The following is a 22337-nucleotide window of genomic DNA, read 5'->3' on the forward strand; positions in this document are numbered from 1 at the left end:
ATCATTGAATTCAAATTTGACACCGTCCATTACAGTGACCCACTTGTATAACCTACTGTACAGCAGAGCGATACCCATTTACCCTATTTTTATTTTGTTTATATTTGGTATTGCCCAATTTCATAATAAAATGCAGAATACTTAAGTTATGAAATCTAAAAACGTTATGTACCTATCTACTTAGTACTTTTTTCGGATATTGAATTAATATAGTTTTTATTATAAAGTTTTCTCGACAATAGTAATCTAAACTTAGTGTTGGTAAAGTATTGTTTTTAATAAAGCATATATACTATATAAGTTAAATATTACATATCATTGGTTCTTTAAAATATAAGTATTTTAAATTTAGTTGAGCTAGCTAAGTACCTACTTTTTTATTGTCCACTTATCCAAACTAAATATCTATTCTGTTTTTCACGATACACTAAACAGCATTATTTTTTCTGATTATTAAATTCAAAATATAGGTGTTAGGTTAAGTTCACTGTAATCAATTAGATTTTATTTATTTAACACTTCATATTATTTTATACGTTTTATTTTAGTACTTTAATTTTATAATGTACGTATATATTTTTTTTCCAAAAACACAAAAATTAACTTATTAATTAATACACTTAGTATGGATAATTAATTAACGCTTCACTCTACATACACTATAATTGTATAGGTACAGTATACACGTATCATGTGCACCATAGGTACAACATTTGTATGAGTTTTAACTTCGCAATCTTATATTATTTTACAAAGAAAATCTTCTCTTCATCGTTTAGATTGCTAATTTGCAGAAATTAGACGAGAGATTTCTAGAAAGGGCATTACCACGACATTGGTAACTAATAGCTACCTACCAGTTTGTCACAAATATAATGATAATAATATTATTTATAACTTTAAATTATCATAATAATTTAGTAAAAGATAAAAACATCTTAAGCTTGTAAAAAATTATATTTTTAAAGTAAGGGCACTAGAAATTTTGGTATGGGCTGCCCATCGTGGCCATACGCTAAAACCGCCATTGGTATATGGTGTAAATCATACTTGTTTATGCATTCGGGCGTTACATCACGATATAATATTTAAACGAGTATAAACGACATATTACATTATTATCCATTCTCGTTCATATTACCTATTTATTAGATACGCGTTTGTCCAGACACCGGATTCGAGAAAGGTTATTTCCTATATTAATTATGTGTCTAGTGCACTCTACTTCACTCTGCATAAGGAATACCCCGGATAATAATAATATAATAAAGCCGCACGGTGACATATAATAGGTGATTCTTTTATCGCAGACCAATCGTTTTTTCGGGAAATTCTAAATTTACATAATTTGTGTTTATATAACAACATTTACGCATTGAGTCATTGTGTATATAATATAATATAATAGTATAGTCTAAAAGTTCCGTAAACCCATGAATGATATTTTTAAATTACAACAAAATAACTAATACCGTTATTCTTGGTTTCGATATAGGTAACTGTTCATCAGGTAATTCAAAACAATTCAAAATATGTTAGACATTTTATCATGTATGTAAAATGATAAAATAAATATTTGACAAAAAGTTTCAAGCACAACGAATGATATTAATTGAATTACAACAAAATAATTAAAATCGTTATTTTCGTTTAAATATTCAATATTAACATTTGAACATGAAATATCTACTTATATAAAAAAACTGTTCATATGCAATTATGAGATTTTAATTTTTCTGTTAGAAAAACTTCCGAAAACCTTGAATTAACGTTGCCTACGTTATTAAAATTTAAAATGCTATCAATTTCAACTGCAAAATAATTTGCTAATGTTCTTGATTTTACGAATTTAATAATTGTACCTAGGTATACTAGAAAATATGTAGAATGTTTCAAGTTCCATATGTTTTGAATTAAAACATAATAGTACCTAACATCTTGTGAAAAAATCGAGTATGCAATTATTTATTTTTGCATCATTAAAACAAAAAAAAACAAAACTTTGTCAAAAACTGTGGTTTTTTTCTCCGTTATTACTTAAAGTATTAGGAATTTTGTTTTTTTTACCACCCAAACTACAATAGAAAAGTAATAATAATAGAAAAGTCTAACAAAAATTATAAATACCAATACGAATGTAAGCATATTTTTAAAATCTTTTTTTGTAAATTGTAATGACCTCAAAATTAAAATAATAGGTATATTTCAAAAACACAAATTTGCCGAGAAAATAATGGCTTGTGATAAAAAAAATCACCCTATATTATACTTGTGAGTATTTCTCTCTGAATATACACGACTCTTCTAGAAACACGAATCGAACATTTCTGTGTAACTGTTTGTAGTTTCATTATATATTTAAGGCAATCTGCAAACTCGTATATAACATTATATTTATATTTAAAGGAACTGCATTGCATGCACACCTAACCTAATCTATTCAGTGATATCTTTACATTAATGTAACGAAGTACAAAGCCATAAATGTATGTAACTTAAGTAGCATTCGTCAATGCACATAATTATTACGCATTTACGCACTGTCGTTAATATCCTTTTGAATTACAAAATTGTATTCTTATTTTTTAAGTCTAATATAAAGTTAAGAAACAATAAAATATAAAATCAATTTGTCAAACCCTTAAAAATACTATCCTCTACATTTTTTATAATGGGTGATTTTACTCTACAGTTGAAAATGAATTTCAACGTGAATGGATTTTATCCATGTTGCACATGGGTCTGAGAAAGAAAAAAATATTGGGCTTACATCCTTAAATCTTTTTAAGAATTTTCCAAGGTACTAGAAGGATTAGAAATTTAAAATATGCCAATTATATTTACTACTAATAACATAGTCCTAAGTTTCCATCCACAGTGTGGTTCAACAGCAATAGGTAGTTTAAACAAAACCAAACATAGCTGTGAATCGTTCTAAGCAAATTTCGACTAATACAGTTTCATAAATCATATCCACATTATATATTAATATATTTTTATATTATTTAATTTAAAGTGTTCTAACAATCTGTGATTACAACAGTTCTGACTTCTGAGTCAAATAATTAAAAATTAAAAAGATCAATAAATTAGGTAATAATCAAAACCATTAAATTAACGGTAATTTAACACTAATGTAATATCAGAATATAAGATAAAACTATTTTCCGTATAAATACACTGAACTGATACATTTGGAAAAAATATATACAATTTTAATTTTATGTTTATAAGGTTAAAACTGCAACTTCCTTGGTTCACAAATGGCTGAGTAAATAGTATTTTGATTTTTTACATGCACAGTGAGTAAAATTACTTTCATAAATCGATAATTTTTGGGCTGAATGAGATCAGTCGTTTTATTATTTCCTCCCTTAGTTTTTATTATGATTATGGGACCTATGATTATAAATAAAAAAATAAAACAAGCTAATATTTTATTTGAATAAGAAAAAATCAAATATGAGGTTAAGAATTCAAGATAAAAATTGGGAGTCCTTAAATATTTGTTGTATATTGTAGCTTGTAATGTCGAAATGATTAAAAATGTTTGAATGAAAACAATACCTATATTTTAAAATGTAAATATTAAAATTACATACCTACCTATATTAGCAGAAGACCAGTCTCGCTCAGTATATAACAAATCGGCACTATAGGTATACCTGCAAATATAATATTGTATTAATATGTAGGTACACCGTGCACGTTTATACGTACATTGTTGGTACATCGTGATTAGTGGTAACTGGTAAACTATAATATTAAAGCTCCCTGATTGAAGTAATTTTTAATTTACTATAATATCACCTTAAAATATATTTATACTTATTAAACGTTTTAAAAGCTATCAATAATATTTAATAATATATATTTATTATGAATCGTGATGGATTTTGACATGAACTAAAGCTTTTTGGCTTATAAATAATAGTTTATGATAAGTACCTATTATTGAATTTCAATAATTGTACCTATATTTTATTTTTGTTAAGAGCAATATGCATATTATATAAAATTCATTTTTTAAAACATTTGTTTAAGACTACCTACTTTACATAATACTTCTATTTTTTTGGTACCTAGTAAATAATACCATTATTTTATATCTAAATTATTACTAATAGCAAGTTTCAATCATGGGTGGTTCCTTCTATCAAACTAATGTTACCTGTCATATTGCTTGCATTTTGATACTATCTATTGATACGGATTGTGTATTGCTTGTAAAAAAAATTATATATATATTACTAACGCAGATATTTTTTTATTTTCTGGTTAAGTATTTAAACCTGTAAATGTAATTTATTTAAATAGGTAATAATAAATATATATATTCAGCATTGCGTATTGACGGTCACCAAATTGATATACAATAAGTTCCACTCAATATGATAACATATTGTTGCAGGTTGTAAGTTAACATATTAATCGATTGATTCCATAAATTCCAATTGTTTATTTATTATTCATTATTACATTTCACTATTTGCACTAGGTATACTGAAAAATATACGTTTATAAAAAACGAAATTAACTATCAATAGTTGATTGAACTATTGGGTGTTATTTATTTTCCATAATAGACTAAAAATAAAAAATAAAAAAGTGGATTTCGCTCTGCTGTACAGTAGGTTACAAGTGGGTTAATGTATAATGGATTGTATTAAACTTTAATTCAATGATATAATATCATTGTATAAGAAAAACGATTCTGAGCGGAGACAGTTTGTCGTTGTGGATTTTTTATATTATTATTATTTATTATAGCCTGTAAGTTGAATTGATATTATAATATTATTATATTTATTCGTTTCCACGGGGATAAACAAAGAGTTAGAAATTAAAATCCCATTTTTAGCGGTTTTTCGTAATTTGTCGTTAGTTTTTCTCGTGGCATTAAATAACTATTGAGAAAATCGAAAAATTACCCCTTTAAAGGACTATCTTGATCCAATTTCCTAAATGATAAGGTATTATGTGTTGAAAACGAAGCACTCCTTAAATTTTGTAAACAGGATAAAAAAAAAATACCATTATAAAACCACAAGCTTCCTCACTCCGCTCAGAATCTAAAATACGAATATAATTAGTAGGTCAATTTGTATTTTATGGTGAAACAAATTATTGAAAACTTTCAGTATCACCATACTTTTGAATAGCCACTTTTACTTTTTATGATACGACTCTAGTTTCTTTTTAAATATCAAATATTTCCTCACCAGCCTTCTCGTCATTACTTTCATCTCTTTCATTACTTATGGCTTATTTATTAGAGGGCACTCCAAAAGTAGAACATTTTCATCATCTGTATTCTACGATAGTGTTTTGGCACGATTCCTATAAAAACAACTTATTGAATTATGAAATACATTAAGAAGTTATTTCCCATATATTTTATATTTTCTGTAATAGCGTTCTATTATTTTAACTAATCTCAGGATCAAACCAGTCATCAACTATTTTGCAGGCATCATAGAATGTATTAAAATAATAACGGGATGAAGTAGATAAAAGTTTAAAGTATAAAACAAGCGAAGCAGTGGTGTGAAAAACAAAAACTAATAATATTGTTGCAGCTAAACATAATAATATAATAATGCCAACAACAATAGTTTCAAGTTTTAAAATTTCATTCAAAACTTCTGCGTATAAAACAAAACGAGCTGCACATAAAGCACGGTAGATAGGTAAGAGTATTGTCCGCGGCCAATCAACTGCAGTTCATGAGCGGTCCATGTTTACAAAATATTATGCTTTCAATAGGGATCGATGTCACAATATTAATATGTTATAGTCGATAGGTATTGAATACCTTGATGGACTTCAATACCTGATCAAATATTTTACTTTTTTCAATTGTATAATACATATTACGCTAATACGCTGTATGGCATATTCAATTGTGGGATCATAAACGTCGTGGTCAAATAATTCTCAAGTACATGCAATGTCAGCAGTTATCGTAGAGAGAGGCGCCAACGAGTTTTCTCCTAATTTTACCCGGGAGTTGTGTTGGTGTTAAACTTTCACGACGACGACGATGAGTAACAATATTTATTCAATTTTGCTGTGGTTTATTTTCATCAAACGATTTTCAGAATAGCACGCAAGACTGAAAAATATTTTACAAAAGATTGGAAATTGAATACAGACGCAGATGTAATTCAATAAAAGTTCTTTCCGATAAAAGGGATAAGGAAGATAAAATATGGTAACATTAAGGTGAATAAAATATAGGTATTATATATATAATATATCCAAGAGAGGAAAAAACTAGCTATGTGATTTCAGAATTGTCATTGATCGCAAAGTTTAAAATAGAAATAGCATATACACTACAACAGTTTCAACTTTTCTTTTGTATAAAATACTATTTGGTTGTATACAACAACTTGTGTAATATAGAAGTTTTTAGAACACACGTAGACGGAACCAATTTGAAATATTTTTAATAAAAATTAAATTAGTGCGTCATTATAGAATAAATAACACGTATTACTCGTTTCACAAAAAATTAGAAATATCTTATAAATTATTATGACCTAAAATAATAAACATTTTCATAAAATAAAAAAAATAATATAATATTGTAATCAATGTGTTCAAAGGTAGGTATTTAGAAGTATACTGAAATAATATAATATTAGAAAGTATGACAACTTTGAAACCCAATTATATGCAACACATTAAAGCAACAAAAAAAAACTAAAAATGTGCAGTTCACCTAATAATTATTATAATTATAAACTGCGATCGTTTATTATTATTATTATTATTATGCAGGCGCATTGTATAGGCAAACTTGGTATACACTTCGACTGAACTGATTGTATTATAACATTATAATATTATTATGTATAATGGTAGGTAAATATATAATTGGCCATTTGGTATATTTAATGATACGTATATACATGAATGCAAATGTGCAAAAACAATGTTTAAAATAACGAAGAGAACCCGGGAACATAAATTGTAAATCTTGGCAAACATGACAGGATCACATTGTAATAAGACATGCCTAATAACGAATACAAGTAGGTATGTTTTTCTTATTATTGAGTTCATGTAAGTGAAAACCCTTTTGTAGTTAATGGTTTTTTTTTTACTAAATATAATCAAAATAAAAAGCGGGTAAACGGGTGTCATTCTGCTGTACAGTAGGTTATTTAAGTGGGTCACTGTAATGGATGGTGTTAAATTTGAATTCAATGATAAACTATATCATTGTATACGAAAAATGATACAGAGCGGAGACGGGTTGTCAGCCTCGGATATTATTTTATATTATATTTATATTGTTGTTGTCTATAAGTAGGTTGAATTAATATTATTTGCATATTATCATATTTAAACATCAGTAATATTATAATAATATACTTGAGAAGTTTCAAGTAACCACGAACAATGTTTGTAAGTTAGAACAAAATAACTAAAATTGTTATTCTTGATTATTTAATATATGTAATTTCGTCCAAATTTTAACTTAAAATATCTTCAAAAAAACCTGTGTTCATATATTCTTTAGATTTTTGGTTACGGAATTGACTACGTTAATTTACGTAGAACCTTGTTTTACATTTTTAATCCTTAGCTATAAAAGTTGAACATTTTATACGTTATTAACTAGGAATTAATTTGTAAATTTTAAATTTTTATAAATTCATCAACATTTGAACATTAAATGTTTATAATACAAAAACGTACCTATGTATTTTTAATACCTACTTTTAAAGTTTAAACTGCTATTATAACAATATATAAGAAGCCTTGTATTACATTTTTTAGCTTTTTGACCTAACGAATAAAATTTTATTAATATTCATGGAAAAAATAAAAATTGAATTTTAAATGTTTTTAAACAGCTCAACCGAGTCAAAATATTTTTAAAATGTTATCATAATAAAATGAACATTTGACGAAAAGTTTCAAGTCACAATAAATAATATTAATTGAATTACAAGAAAATAATTTTATTAACATTTGAACATAAAATATCTGTAAAAAAAATGAATCATATAATTATGAGATTTGAATTGATCTTGATTTAAATTTCTGACTACGTTATTAAAATTGAAAATGTTATACATTTTAATTGTACCTAGGTATACTAAGTTTTTTTAGTATTAAATGTAGGAATCTTGTATTACATTTTCAAGTTATAATTAATAAATAAAATCATTTTTATTAATTTATAATCAGAAATAGTTTGACAGTTTGCGCAAAAAGTTCTGTTTTTCCTTGATTTCATTTTTGTTTTTCGGGGTGCTTTTTAAAACCACTATTTTAAATGTTGACCTCTCCAATGCACCAACTAGATTCACTTTCCCATCGGAAAAGATACTAAAGTTGAAAATTGAAGCATTATTTCGACTAGATACTTGTTAGTTATTGTACAACAGAGACACAAAAAAAAATTTTAAAAAGACACTTCTTTCTTAAATTTATACATTCATCGCTTCACTCAGAATCCAAAATTTTATAAATACCTACACAGACAATTATTAATGTGTTATATAGACATATATCATTCTAAATATAGAAATGTTTTTTTACTTGGACACTAATCGTTTAATCTTCAATTTACATAGTTCAACATTTTCAATAAAACCAACGGCTTAACAATTTACAGTAAAAAAGAGGGGTAGGAACTGTTTTGAAAAAGAAAACTTTATCACGCTATAAATGCTAGGTAAAAATGCAACTATTTTAAAACATTATTTTTGCATTTAGATATTTTATTTAAATTTCCAAAAATCAGAATTTGAATAAACGTTTGATCTCGATAATATGATTTATAATATTATAGTCGTTACGGTCGAAAATTAAATTTACTTTACAGTTTACGTGACTACGATCGGCTATTATAACGTTACAGCTGGTAACCAAATCGCAGATTAATAATACTATAGGTACATACATCTATACCACGGTTATCAGGTAACCGTAGTCGTATATACCTGCTGCTAATTGTCGTAAATTACCGGACATTATAGCACGAGGTGATCAACCGTACAGGTCATTGTTTTTATTCAAGACGTGTAATGTGGCACAATTATTGTAGCCTATAACCATTATACCACTTATACCTATCTATTGTAGGCTATTATTGTACTGACCAAATATCGACTACATTGAGTGCCATTGCCGTGTCCATTTCGAATTACAAAGGAGCTGGCCATGGATATCTGTTTATACAATAGCACGTCCAGTGGCGCAACCAGAATTTTTTGGAGGGGTTTTTCAGTAATCTTAAGAACGCGTAACACACACAAGTGCTGTATAAAAAAAAATTTTAATTACCTATTTATTTACTTGAGATTTCTGTCAATGGACCTCAGCCTCCCCATATATTATCAAGTAAATATTCTCCACACCATAAATCATATGATTGCTTATTGAATATTGTACATAGGTAGGCTAGAATGCTACACATTGTAAATTCTCTATTTTAATAATAAAAAAAATGTATTTATTTAAAATGGTTACATAATGTCATACAATATAAATTGCAATTATATGATACCCATTTCAAAATTGATCTATCCGAAGTTTAATTCACACGTTTCAAGTAAATTAAAATTAAAAACGTGAAGATAATATAAATTTAGTTTAAAATCTATATTTGGTTTATATTGTTATACATGTTTACCTACAATTAACAAAATAATACTGGTAGGTTTATTAAATACCTATCTAAAGTTTGACTAAAATATATATATATATTATTTATCATATAATAAAATTCCATTGTCGTTTTACTGACTTTCTGAGTTAATTTTCCTATGACCTCATCTGTATTCTGTAGTAATTGCAATTTCCCGGTGGATATATTCAAAGCTGCTAAACCATTGAACCGAAACATGGTAACATTGAGTTTCTGAGGACCTTTCTGCTCTACGAGACGCTACCGCAGGTAATGTCAAACGAATTATGAAAAGCTTATAATCATTAGGATCAAGGCAGGGACGGATTCAGGGGGGGGGGGCAATGGCCCGGCCCCTCCACCCAAGATATATTTTTTTATAAATATAAATAAACAAAATCTAAGCTTCTTTTCACATTGTCGCTTTATACCGGGTGATTCTTTTATAAAAGAATCACCCGGTATATTGAATAATCAAAAATTTATTTATTATATTAATTACATATACTTACCTACCTACTATTACGACAAAATTTTTAAATTAAGAATAAAGTACAATATTTTATTTGATTTGTATGTGTTGCAAAAAAATGGTTGCCCCCCCCCCAGATCTTTGCTCTGGATCAAGGCCATACCTGAATACAAATTTCGAGGGGGTCAATCCAACATTTTGTTAATAATATTGAGATAATATATAGATATAATATGTATTGAACACTATTCATTATTACGTTCAAAATATCAAAACTCTTTATTTTTGTTAATTGTTATTGCCTACCTATAGGTACTGCTTTAATGAAAATATAAAATTATATTATTAATAGAAAAATCAATAAACAATATTCACCGCTAAAATTTTAAAAAATGTCCACCAGACATTTGCCTTGACACGGCCTTGATTAGGTTACAGATAAATATTGAATTAGTGAAATTATTAATAACATCAATAGAAGTAGGTATGCTGTAGCCCATATCAATTTTCAAATTTGTTTCAGCTCGTAATATTTGAAAGCTTATAGTGATGCTAAATTTTACTTAATTTCAACTATCAATTTTGATGAATATATTATCAATATCGTCTAAATAAAATAATATTTAGTAAATTTAATATTCAGTTAGACAGTTTTTGGCCACTTAAAAAATTATTTCAAATCCTTAAATATAGCTATAAAAACTAATTTGGATGGGGTAACCTCATTTAACTACATTTACTATAGAAAAAAAGTATTTTATGATTGACCATTGACCATTAATTATCATGATAATAATATTTAATATTGAAGGGGGAAAGTTCGTAGAGTAGTCAAGTACTGAAGTACCTACCTACCATGACTAGCCCGTGCACACGCTTATGGATATGATTCAAACCCCAATTACATGAATTTGTTAATTATTATTTGGGTCTTATCTATTGTTATGGAACAGTCTTGAAAATTCCTGCACTCATGGCTATCATACGTCTTTACAAATTCCTATAATTGATCACCACCCAAATGTCATTTAAGTTGTTGATCACCAAAAACTATACTTATATACTAAATAGATAATTATGCTAATGATATAAAGATATAATAATACTATAACTATAATAATTATTACGATTATACCTAGTCAAAAAAAACTATATATTCTATGGTTGAGTAAATAAGGAGCGAGGTGAATAATGTTAGGTTTGGTGGAGATAAATAATTAACACATTAATTTACTTAATAATGCAAGATAATTAATATTGCTCAATATACAAACAAGTGTGAACGCATTCGTTTGAATGGTAAACATATTGTCAAAGTACATAGGGGAGAATATGACATAGGTACTAGCAGTGGCGCCGAAGTCCATGCTGACGTCGGGCCGTAACCCGACCACTTTTTTGAAAAATGTGGCCGGCCGGCCATATTTTATTTACTTCATAACTTTATTATGAGCATGAGTATATTTAAACCGTGATTATGAATAAATGTATATCAGGGTACCTCTATATTAAGTAATTAAGATATTGAGGCCGGGAAGTTTCAAAATTGCCCGACCACATTTTTAAAACTTCGGCACCACTGGTACTAGGTACTAGGGCAATATGACATTTTGATGTTTTGATAAGAAATATTGATATTTAAAATCCAAGTACTCTTCAATAACATGACTTATAACCCCCTATGCATTGAGTATTGACCATTGCCCATTATATTACCATAATCTAATATTGTTACAGAAGTTATTTGTTTATTATGACGAATATTTATGTATAATGATGTTATAAATTTTAAATTTACAATATGAACTTATTGTAAAGACAATAAATTGTTGAATCCACGATTTCAAGATTTAAATTACAGTGGCAGCATTTGAGTCTTAAAATAGCGGTGCCGAAATTTATGTGGGCCAAGTTTTTATTTATCGTTTTCAAATCTCTACGATTTTAAACTATAAACAAATTAAATCGATTGTAAGAAATGGGGTTTTTTGTAAATATTCCCACGATTTCTTTCAACCATTTTGAAAAGTATTGGGAAAATGAAAGTTAAAGATGAATGCATTCTCACTGTTTCAAAACATGTTGAGTAAAAATATTTTTAAAAAAACATCATGGTAAAATATTAATTTCTCAGAATCTAATACATGATCAACACAACTTTTCAGCTACAAATCATAATTTTACAAACAATTATTTAAGTGTAATCAATTATCATAGATAATAGATATCATGGTTTATATTAAAATGGAAATAATTAAGACTTATCACTAGTTTTGGAGACGTTTTAAAATGATGTTTTTTCAAATTTTAAATTTTAAATTATTTTTCAGGTACCTATATAGAAGAGAAATATTTGAGATATTGCTATTTAATACTTTAGTGCAGGCGAAAGATTAATTTTAAATGTGAACAGATTAAGTTGTAAATTAAGAAGTGTAATATTTATTAAATATATATTGTCATCATTGATCATAAAAGTTCTAGATTAATAACCAATGACATAACCTTCTCCATAAACAATAAAAATGAACACTACTTATCACATAACAGAAAATAAAATAATAAAAAATAGTTGCTGATACAAAAAAACAATAACATTTTATTTCACACATTAATTTAAATTTGAGCAAAACAAACATTTTGCTTTATAGATTTTTGCTTTTGCAAAGTTTTGATGGTGTGTTTTGATTCAGGCATATATACCATTACCACGATGATACTAATAAATAAATATACTAAATTAAATTTAAATATTAAATTTTCATGTTTTACAAATAAAATAAAATTATGTGATGTAGGTACACACAAACATAAGTTATATAAAAATCTGGATACTTTTACAGAATATTTCATATATAACAGTAAACTAACATGATAAAATCTCCTAAGATACTGAATACAAAAAAAAAAAAAAAATACTTTGCTTGAAACCTAAATCAACCACTTGTTGAAATTGTTTTTTTTTTCATATATATATAATTGGATCAGTCATCATATATTACGCTCTACACATAAATACATATTACATACTAAAAAAAATATTTGAGTATATTAGAACAATAAATTGATATAAAAAACAATAATTCTAGTTATTATGAAGGAAATTTTAAATTAAATTATAAATAGTTTACATAAACCACAACCGCAGTCGGACAATACACATTAATATTTTCTAATTATTCATCCATATTTTAATATACAAGTTATGAATCAGTATTTTAAAATCTACATAAAATAAATTGTATAACTACTATAAATTATATAACTGGTGTTCAACATCATAAATAAATAATTAGATAATATCAATATACATTTTATTTTAAATTAGTATTGTTATTTTCTAAAAATATAAAATATAAATATAATAAAGTTGACTGAATATGATGTATATTGTATATATTAAACTCATTTGTATGTGACTAATATAACGAAAGAGTTCTATATAATTTGTGAATAATAATAATTATAATAATAATAATAATAATAATAATAATATAAATATAAGAAACTTAAAATTCAACAAATAAAAAAACAATGAAATAACAAATCAATGTAATATTTTAAAGTTACATAATTATTAATTGAGCCAATGTAGGCACATTAAGTTCCAACAAAAGTATAATGTTAATATATAATCAGGATTCATTAAAAATTATATGGAATATTGTCATTGTGAATGAAATTTATGATTAAATAAATGCATATTTAATAAGAAATATTCTATTGGACATGATAATTTATAAAAATTAGGTAAACCTTTTATTTTTATCTAATTCATAAATTGTATACAACAATATTTTAGGTTAATTATTAGATTTAGTAATATATTATTTTTCTTTAGATAAAAATATTTAATTTATTGGTTCAAAAAATGTTTTTACGGAGGCATTTTTTTCTATTAAAATATTCTTAGCTCATACTTTATTCCATTATAATTTAAACTACACATATTTTATCTTTATTATGATAAAGATGATATTGAAGAATGAATATAAATTAAAACTCAAAAAGTTAAAAACATTAATTTTTCTATAAAAAAATATTGAGCAAAACAAAAACCATTTATTTTTAATAAAAAAAATATGTAGATTTATACTTATTAATATTAAAGAAAGTAGTTGAAAATTCAAGAATAATTATTTGTAAACGATTCATATTGTTTGAATAAACTATGGTTAAACAATAAGAAAAAATACAAAAGTTATAAGACTATACCAATCCATGGACTAATATTGTTGTGGTTTACTGTATATACTTAAAATGTTTCTAAGATTTTTATAAAAATTAAATAATATCTATTATTATCTAAATGTGATTGTGAGCGTTAATAAAAAAATAATTTTTTTATAAGTACTTAATATGTATGACTTACGTTAATACATAGGTAAAAAAATATGGTAAAATTCTCAACAATTCTGTGTCCTAAAATATTAAGGCAATTGTTTTTAGATAAAACAAATTTTTTTAAACCCAAGAGAATATAATTACTTAATGTAAACAATAGTTTAAAGATATCACTAAGCTTCTATCATTTTTAAGCTGAAAATGATACAATAGATCAAATATAAAATTTCAATTCTAATATAATATCACAAAGTTTTTACGTTTAAGGCTTTTCGTCTATTTTGCCTTTTGAACCAATTGAATATTAGCTGAACAATAATGGGCCAACCAAGTAGGACTACAATCTGGAATAAATTAAAGTATAAAGCTTGATAATGTTTTCGTTCTCTTGTTTTTTTAATCTGAAATAAATTTTAAGTTATTGCTTAACATTGTTTAAATTAAGTTAATTACATAATACACAATACAATACATTTTTATATTACCTCGTCTAATTTCAGTTCTATTTTAACAACTCTATTAGTTATAATATCCAGATCATACTTCATAGTAGATACCGTATTTCTTATTTGTAATTTAAATTCATCTAAAACTATAAAAAAAAAACAATATAAAATAGTAATTATATTATTGCTATAAAGTGATGATTTAATACAATATACTAACAGTCATTTGCACATTGTAACTGTATCATACTATTCCCATTTTGTTGAGATATTGGAATGCAATTGTCGGATACAAAATCTTCAATATAGTCACTGGAACTTAAATATTGATTAACCGTTTGAACATTGATCAAACGCTCTCCACTTGCCTGAAATTAATAATACAATAATGTATCATTAGTTATCATTTATCAGTGAGAACTCAGAAGTTATAGTAACTAAAATAAACAAAATATGCAACACCAACGTGTTAAATATGTAAAAAAATAAAAAATATAATGAAAACTTTAAATAAAATAAAATACAATTATATTTTATTATATATTATTATATTCTATTATTTTACATATTGATTTGACCTAAGCATTCAAAATTAAAACTATTATGAGATTAAGGGGCCCAGTACTGATTAACCAAAGATTCCACAATATAGAATTATTCTATACATTTTTAAAATTATATTTTATATTGTAGTTGCCTAATGCCTTCTTATTTGGTTAATTCTACAAGACAGGTTCATTATTCTGGTAAAGTAGAAAATTTTATTATCGAGGACGAAATTAACTTAGTACTAAGTGCCTTAAATACAATTATTGATTTTCGGCATGATATTAAATATGATTTAATGCATTATTTATGTTATTAACATTAAGAAATATTTAAATTTTGTGTTTAAGCTTCTCATTTAAAACTGAATATGTTAAAAATAATGAAGCAATTGTTTCAATTATTTTGAAATTGTTTAGGTTTGTCATTAATTTAATTAACAATTATTTAAGTTTATCTACAATTGTTTAACAGGTACAAGTTAAACAATGATTGTAAATATAATATTTAAGATTGTATTTAACATTATTTTTAAGTTTAGATAAGATAAACACTTACACATTCACATACCTAAGTTTTTGATATTATTGTTTAATATATTCAAGAAACAACTCTTATACATCATTTTAAAATTGCTTAATATTTTGAAAGTATACCTATGGTATCTGATGTCCTGACATTCTAGGACTTTGTTGACTTGCACTAACTGGTTATTTTTGTTTGGATAATTACATTGTAAAATTGTATTTGACTAACAAAAGAAATGTACTTATGCAATACTGACCAAATTGTTTACTTCCAATACATCATGGAAACATTCTTCATCTATTTCTGTGTCTGCTATATCTTGATGCTCATTTATTGAAATTAAACTGCTACTATTTTTTTCTGTAAAAATAAAAAAGAAATAGTACATCTTAATAACAATTTTACAGGATAAAATACTATAAGATCATAAAAGTTATTAACCATTATTATTATTAAATATAAATTCAATTGACAATTTTAACAAACATTACATTTTTAGAGGTATACCCTGTACCAAATAAGAGCGCACCAAATTTATGTAAGAAAACCGGTTTTGCCCGTGGCCGCCCGGTGCACTTATATTTGATACAGAGTATAGTTATAGTAAAGAATTTGATTATAAATTAGTATTTTATGGTATAGGTATAATTGGTTTTTTTACAATATTTGAGAAGAAGAACTTAGCTGATTTATGAAAAATATAATATTATCTAGATTTATGTTTTTAAATTTAATCAAGTACGCGTATTTAGTTGCAATGGAAATTATGAAATTTTGATAACTTTAAGAACTTTATATTTAAAACAATATTAAAAAAAATTGATTTATTTCAATGACATTAATGGTATTTTACAATTACCATTTTCTATTTTATTTAAATATTGAATGAAAATAAAATGAATATACCTATTAAATTGCCTCGTTCAATTGGACCAACTACCATTTCTAAGTCATCAATGGAAACTGATTCATAAAATGAATCCAAGCTAGACACAAAATCAGCCACAGGATTTGTATAAGCCATAGTTTCTACAATCTGAAAATTTAAATTTAACACAGAGAATAAAATATATAATTAACAACACAACATTTCCAAGAAGCTAGATACAAGTAGAATATATTGTAAAACTACAGTTAAAATTCCTGCTTTTAATATAACTTTTAATTATAATAAATATAATTTATAAGTTATAATATAATGTATTATATACATATATATATATATATATATTATATATTAAATACACAATACCTACAAATATTTTTCAACAAAAAATTATAAAAATAATGGATTAAACATTTGGGTTTAATTAGTCTTTGTTAAATTGAATTTGATTAGAAAATTAAAAAAAAAAAGAAAATTAGTAAATCATCAATTTAAAAATATATCAATCTCTGCCCCATAAGATTTCAATATTAAATTTATTTACAAATTTTGAAATATACATTGCAAAAACTTTTTATCTGTTATAATATTATTATTATAGAAACACAATTTGTTAAGTATTCAAATCATTATTAATTAATCATAGTATACATAATATGTGTAACAATTTTAAAAACTATCTGCAAAATTTTCAATGATTAATGTTAGTTTTTAACAGTACTTAGGGATTTTAAATATGTTACATATAAGCTGATATACCACTAGATAATCCAAACAAAAAGTTACTAAAATGAAACAATAATATTATATAAACTTTATACATAGGTACACATTTATATTAATTATTATTTAATTACTTTTCTATAACTACCTTTTTTAACTCATCAACATATTCTTGCATTGCTTTCTCTTTTGACATATCTCCTAAACTATACCAGGCTTGCCATTTTGCTCGATTAACAACATCCCAAAAGCTGGGTTTGGGCTGATTGTTAGGTCCTATTGTTGCTTGTTTGAAATATGCATAAAAACGAAGCAGGAGATCCTTGGATGGTTGGTATGCACCTAAAAACATTTAAATAATAATAAAATGCAAATATTTAAATAATACACAATCAACTATACTAAAAATGTAGGTTTATCATAATTAAAATGCATTTAGCAATGATATAAAAATTAAGAATATATTTTCATAGATTTATATTGACTTAAATTGAAAATCAACATTGCATAAATTAAAATTATAAAAAAAGTAATTTAAATTATAAACTAAGTATTTTTTAAGAACTAATTGACCGTTCATCGTCAGTAACTGACGTTTTTTGGGGGGCGGCAAAATATGATGCCTCGGGGCGCAAAATGTTCAAATACTTATGAATATTATAAATATGTTAATTAATAAGATTGTTTATAAATATTTTTTTAATACTAAAAATTGGTTTGAAATTTGAATAAAGAATGATGTTACTTTTTAACAAAATATATAATTTTTAAATATTATTAAGGAACTTATTAAATTATATTTTGTTACATTTCTGTTAATTATGTATTTGGAATTGAGCAATAGAGTAATAAATAATGCAATTTTCGTTATGGTGAATTAAAATATTTAAATTATTACTTATACATAATATAGGTAGGGTATAAAAAAATATAATTATTTTATTATTGTTTTTTTGTTCTTTTCCTGAGTATATACATTCATTTTACTGCTTAATAAACACAATTATTTAATAATATATAAGATATCAATAAGTTTTGATGACGATCTCCAGGAGTCTTTAAAAAAAATAATATCATGACATTAGCCAAGGGGGTGGGGCCTAGACCCAGAGTTCACCACCCCTGGGCTTCACAGTTGTAGTATAAGTTATTTAAGTCATATTAAATATATTAGGTATTTATAATAGTGGCCATAGAAGATGATTTTACTGTTCATATGTAGTATTATGAATATGACCATAAGTGGAAGAAACATTTTTTTTTTTTGATGCGTGAATATCCATTAGCATGCAATAAATATCTTAATATTTATTTATAAAAAATATTTTAATCCATATTTCTTTATTGGTTTTCTTTAGTTATAAATTCTTACAATAACCATACATTTCGATGTTTTACATCTGCAAGGGTTACTTTTTTAAGATATATATTTCTACAAAATAAGTCATCAACAATTACATTATTTGCATATATAGCTATATGGCTATATTCTATACATACCTTTTGGTCAAAGGTGAAAATTCAAAAATGAAACCAAAATTACAATAAGTTCATAAGATTAATAATTAATTGACAGCAGAATTTAATATTATTGAATAAATTATAGATACCTAGGTAAAAGTCAAACAAAAAATAAAAAATAATTATTTTAAATTATAAACAGAAATGCTTTAAATATTTTTTTATTGTTTTTTTATTGTATACCAATTCAAAAATGTTAAAAATACATAGGTAGACACAATTTTATGTCATTGATGTTCAAATTTTGATAAAATGTTTGCAAATTATTTTCTAGTTAACATGCTACGTGTATTATATGTTTACTTATATATCTTAAGCTAATACATAATCTATATAATCTATGATATACGGATATTATACTGTAAATTTTTTTATTAAATTGAGTTATTTTGCTGTGTTCTATCTGCAATGACAACATACAATAACAAATGAAATATAATATAGTCTGAAATGTAAAATATTTGCTTATTATGTGCTGATTTTTGGGAAGTGAATTTCAGAAATATGTGTTCTATAGAGTATAGGTACCTATAATTGTATAAACATTAAACATAGCAAATGGCAAAGTCGTTCAAAATACCTCTATGACAGGCGATGAAAAAAATAATAAAAGGGGACATTTAATGGAAAACAATTGCGGCAAATAAAAACAATTTTAGTAGATAAGCAATTTTAAAACTTAGATAAATAATAGGTCATCTGTTTATTGTTTAGCAAATTTTTAACAAGCAAATTTCTAAGATAAATTGTTATAAATCTTAATTTTCAAATGTTGAAAAAAAGTATTAATTTTATTGCAAATTAAAGCTACCTACATTCAGATAATGTTTTTAAATAAATTTTAAAAAATCTCGGATAAAATATTGATTATTAAAAATATGCAATATAGGTACATTAACTGATAACTGATATACTTTGAACATAAAAATGTATATAAAACCATTCCATTTAGAACAGTAATAAAAACATGTAATTTTATAAATTAGTCTCATGCAAAATGTTGCTACCTAACTACCAACTGCGGAGTACTTTATTACAGTTTTAAATTTTCAATATTAGCTATTGCTTTTATCAATGTAATAAACTAATATATTAATGATATACCTATTGCATAAAAAACGATTAATTACATTTAATGGATTAATCGTGGGCCACTAAATCTTGTTTATTAGCTCACTATTGATTTATTAAATTTTAAGTGATTGTTTGTGCAACCCAGCATAAATATAACAAACAAGAAAATATAGGTTTTTATATTGAACTAAGTGTAGAACATTAAATAAATTGTTTAAAAGTAAAAAAAAATAAATAATGAACTACCTCCTAGATACTCATTGCATAGTAAATTTAATTAAGTTTTTGTCTAGATCTAGTATCTATATAAAATGTCTAATCAATTTATTGATTGGCTCAGTTATTTTAATTTTATAACAAATAGGTAGGTACAACTAATGCAAGTATACAATGGTCTGTGTGCTGCCTATAAACAAATCAGGTTGGTGGGTGTTCAGTTTTGGGTGTAAAGTTTTGAATATTTTTAAATTATAAATCATCCATAGGTAACTACTTAATAAATAGGTAACTAAAAAAAGTGGTCTGCAGACCGCCAAAAATATTCTCAGCAACACATAATAGGTATACTATATAAACATAAGCATAAAGCGTGGTTCACATTCTTGAAAAATGTATACACATGCAAATGCAAAATCTATGTGTATAACACTCACCATTTTTTGGTAAACTCCTAATGACGTTTATAGCAGCCGTAAACTTTTCTTGCGTGGACATCGCTGCTACTCATGTAGACAAAAACAAAAAAATACCCGCAGCGCAAGGGGGTTTTTATTGTAAAGGAAATACCTAATGATGAATATGAAAAACGACAAATCAATCATCCAATACGAACATGGAACAGTCTATTTTCTTTTCATTTTATGATAATTGTTATTACAATTGGACGACACTAAATTTATGATAATCACTTTCGAATAAACGCACACACCGTCGGATTTAGAGAAAATGACGTCGGAAGAGTGTACCGGCCGATCAAGGGCACCATTCGTGTTAGCTGCATTAATTGAATTATACATTTCATTATAAAATTGTTGAAATAATAAAACGTTTCTTTACATCAAAAGGTATTACGGAAATAGGCGATAACAATAAACCATGATAATATTAATAGTAATAATAATACCTGATGTTAATGCGCATTACTGACCGATTACAACTCTGAAAATGTGATAATAATATTGCTCTATCATATTATGATAATAATAATAATTTGATCATTAATTAATATTGTCGTCGTCGTCGTCTTCGTTTTCCGGGCCCACAATCACCGCATATTATTTTTCTTGATTCAAAAATTTCTCCAAATATCAAACCCAAGTTGTCCGAGGGGCGCGGAGATCGCGATGCAAATAGGCGACGTACAAGTTTTTGCTTTATTACACGACCGTTATCACTGTTATTTTTTCGGCACTTGTTATTTTCACAATTTCACGGTATGTCCTCTGATTGGTCGAAATATTGATACGAACAATTTGATAAATTATTGAACACCGCATCAATTTGAATTTTTAACCAAAATTATTTTTCTCGTACAAAAATAAATAAGTTATTAATTACGAATCAATAATTAATATAACAAATAATGATTATGTATATCAATTATTAGGAGTCATCAATTTATTAATTTAAATTTTAAATTATAATGTAATTTATCTACATTGCCAGGTACATACTATACCTAGAGCGCAGCAACACAAATCTAACAAATGTATTTATTTAAATAAAAACCGGTCTTGTATGTAAAAGTACATATTGCATTTATATTAAATGCTATATTTAGCCAATTTGAATATTAACCTCATATTTTAGAATTTAAAACTAACTGTGAGTTTTTCTCGAATTGAATTAGAATACTAGGTAGGTAGGTACTTTCAAATTTCAATTTTACATAATGAAACTCCAGAACAATTGAAGAATATTTTTGTTTATTTAATTTAAAATAGCCTTGATGATGATTTTTAATTCTCTGATTATATACTGAACAATTATAATATAATTGTTCAGCATCAGGATAATATATTATATCATCCTGATGCTGCGTTTCCACCGATTTTATGGGCAACTGAACCTTCAACAGAGGCAATAACGACCAATGGGCCACAATCTTTCCATAGTCACTATAATGCGCAGTTTTATACATCTCATCCA

At 25.5% G+C, this 22337-nt stretch overlaps 1 protein-coding gene across 1 annotated transcript; it reads right to left on the minus strand.

Annotated features, from left to right (window-relative positions):
* Positions 1–14551: 14551 nt before the first annotated feature.
* On the minus strand, positions 14552–21572 carry LOC100575452 (acyl-CoA-binding domain-containing protein 5). The gene is made up of 7 exons (XM_016802794.2): positions 20843–21572; positions 17743–17936; positions 16892–17021; positions 16242–16345; positions 15132–15279; positions 14951–15057; positions 14552–14866 (listed from the first exon to the last, which is right to left on the minus strand). Exons 1-7 carry the CDS (start codon positions 20901–20903, stop codon positions 14711–14713), a joined length of 900 nt encoding a protein of 299 aa, XP_016658283.1. The 5' UTR covers positions 20904–21572; the 3' UTR covers positions 14552–14710.
* Positions 21573–22337: the final 765 nt, after the last annotated feature.

This window comes from Acyrthosiphon pisum, chromosome X (genome assembly GCF_005508785.2).
Source record: "Acyrthosiphon pisum isolate AL4f chromosome X, pea_aphid_22Mar2018_4r6ur, whole genome shotgun sequence".
Lineage (NCBI taxonomy): Eukaryota > Metazoa > Arthropoda > Insecta > Hemiptera > Aphididae > Acyrthosiphon > Acyrthosiphon pisum.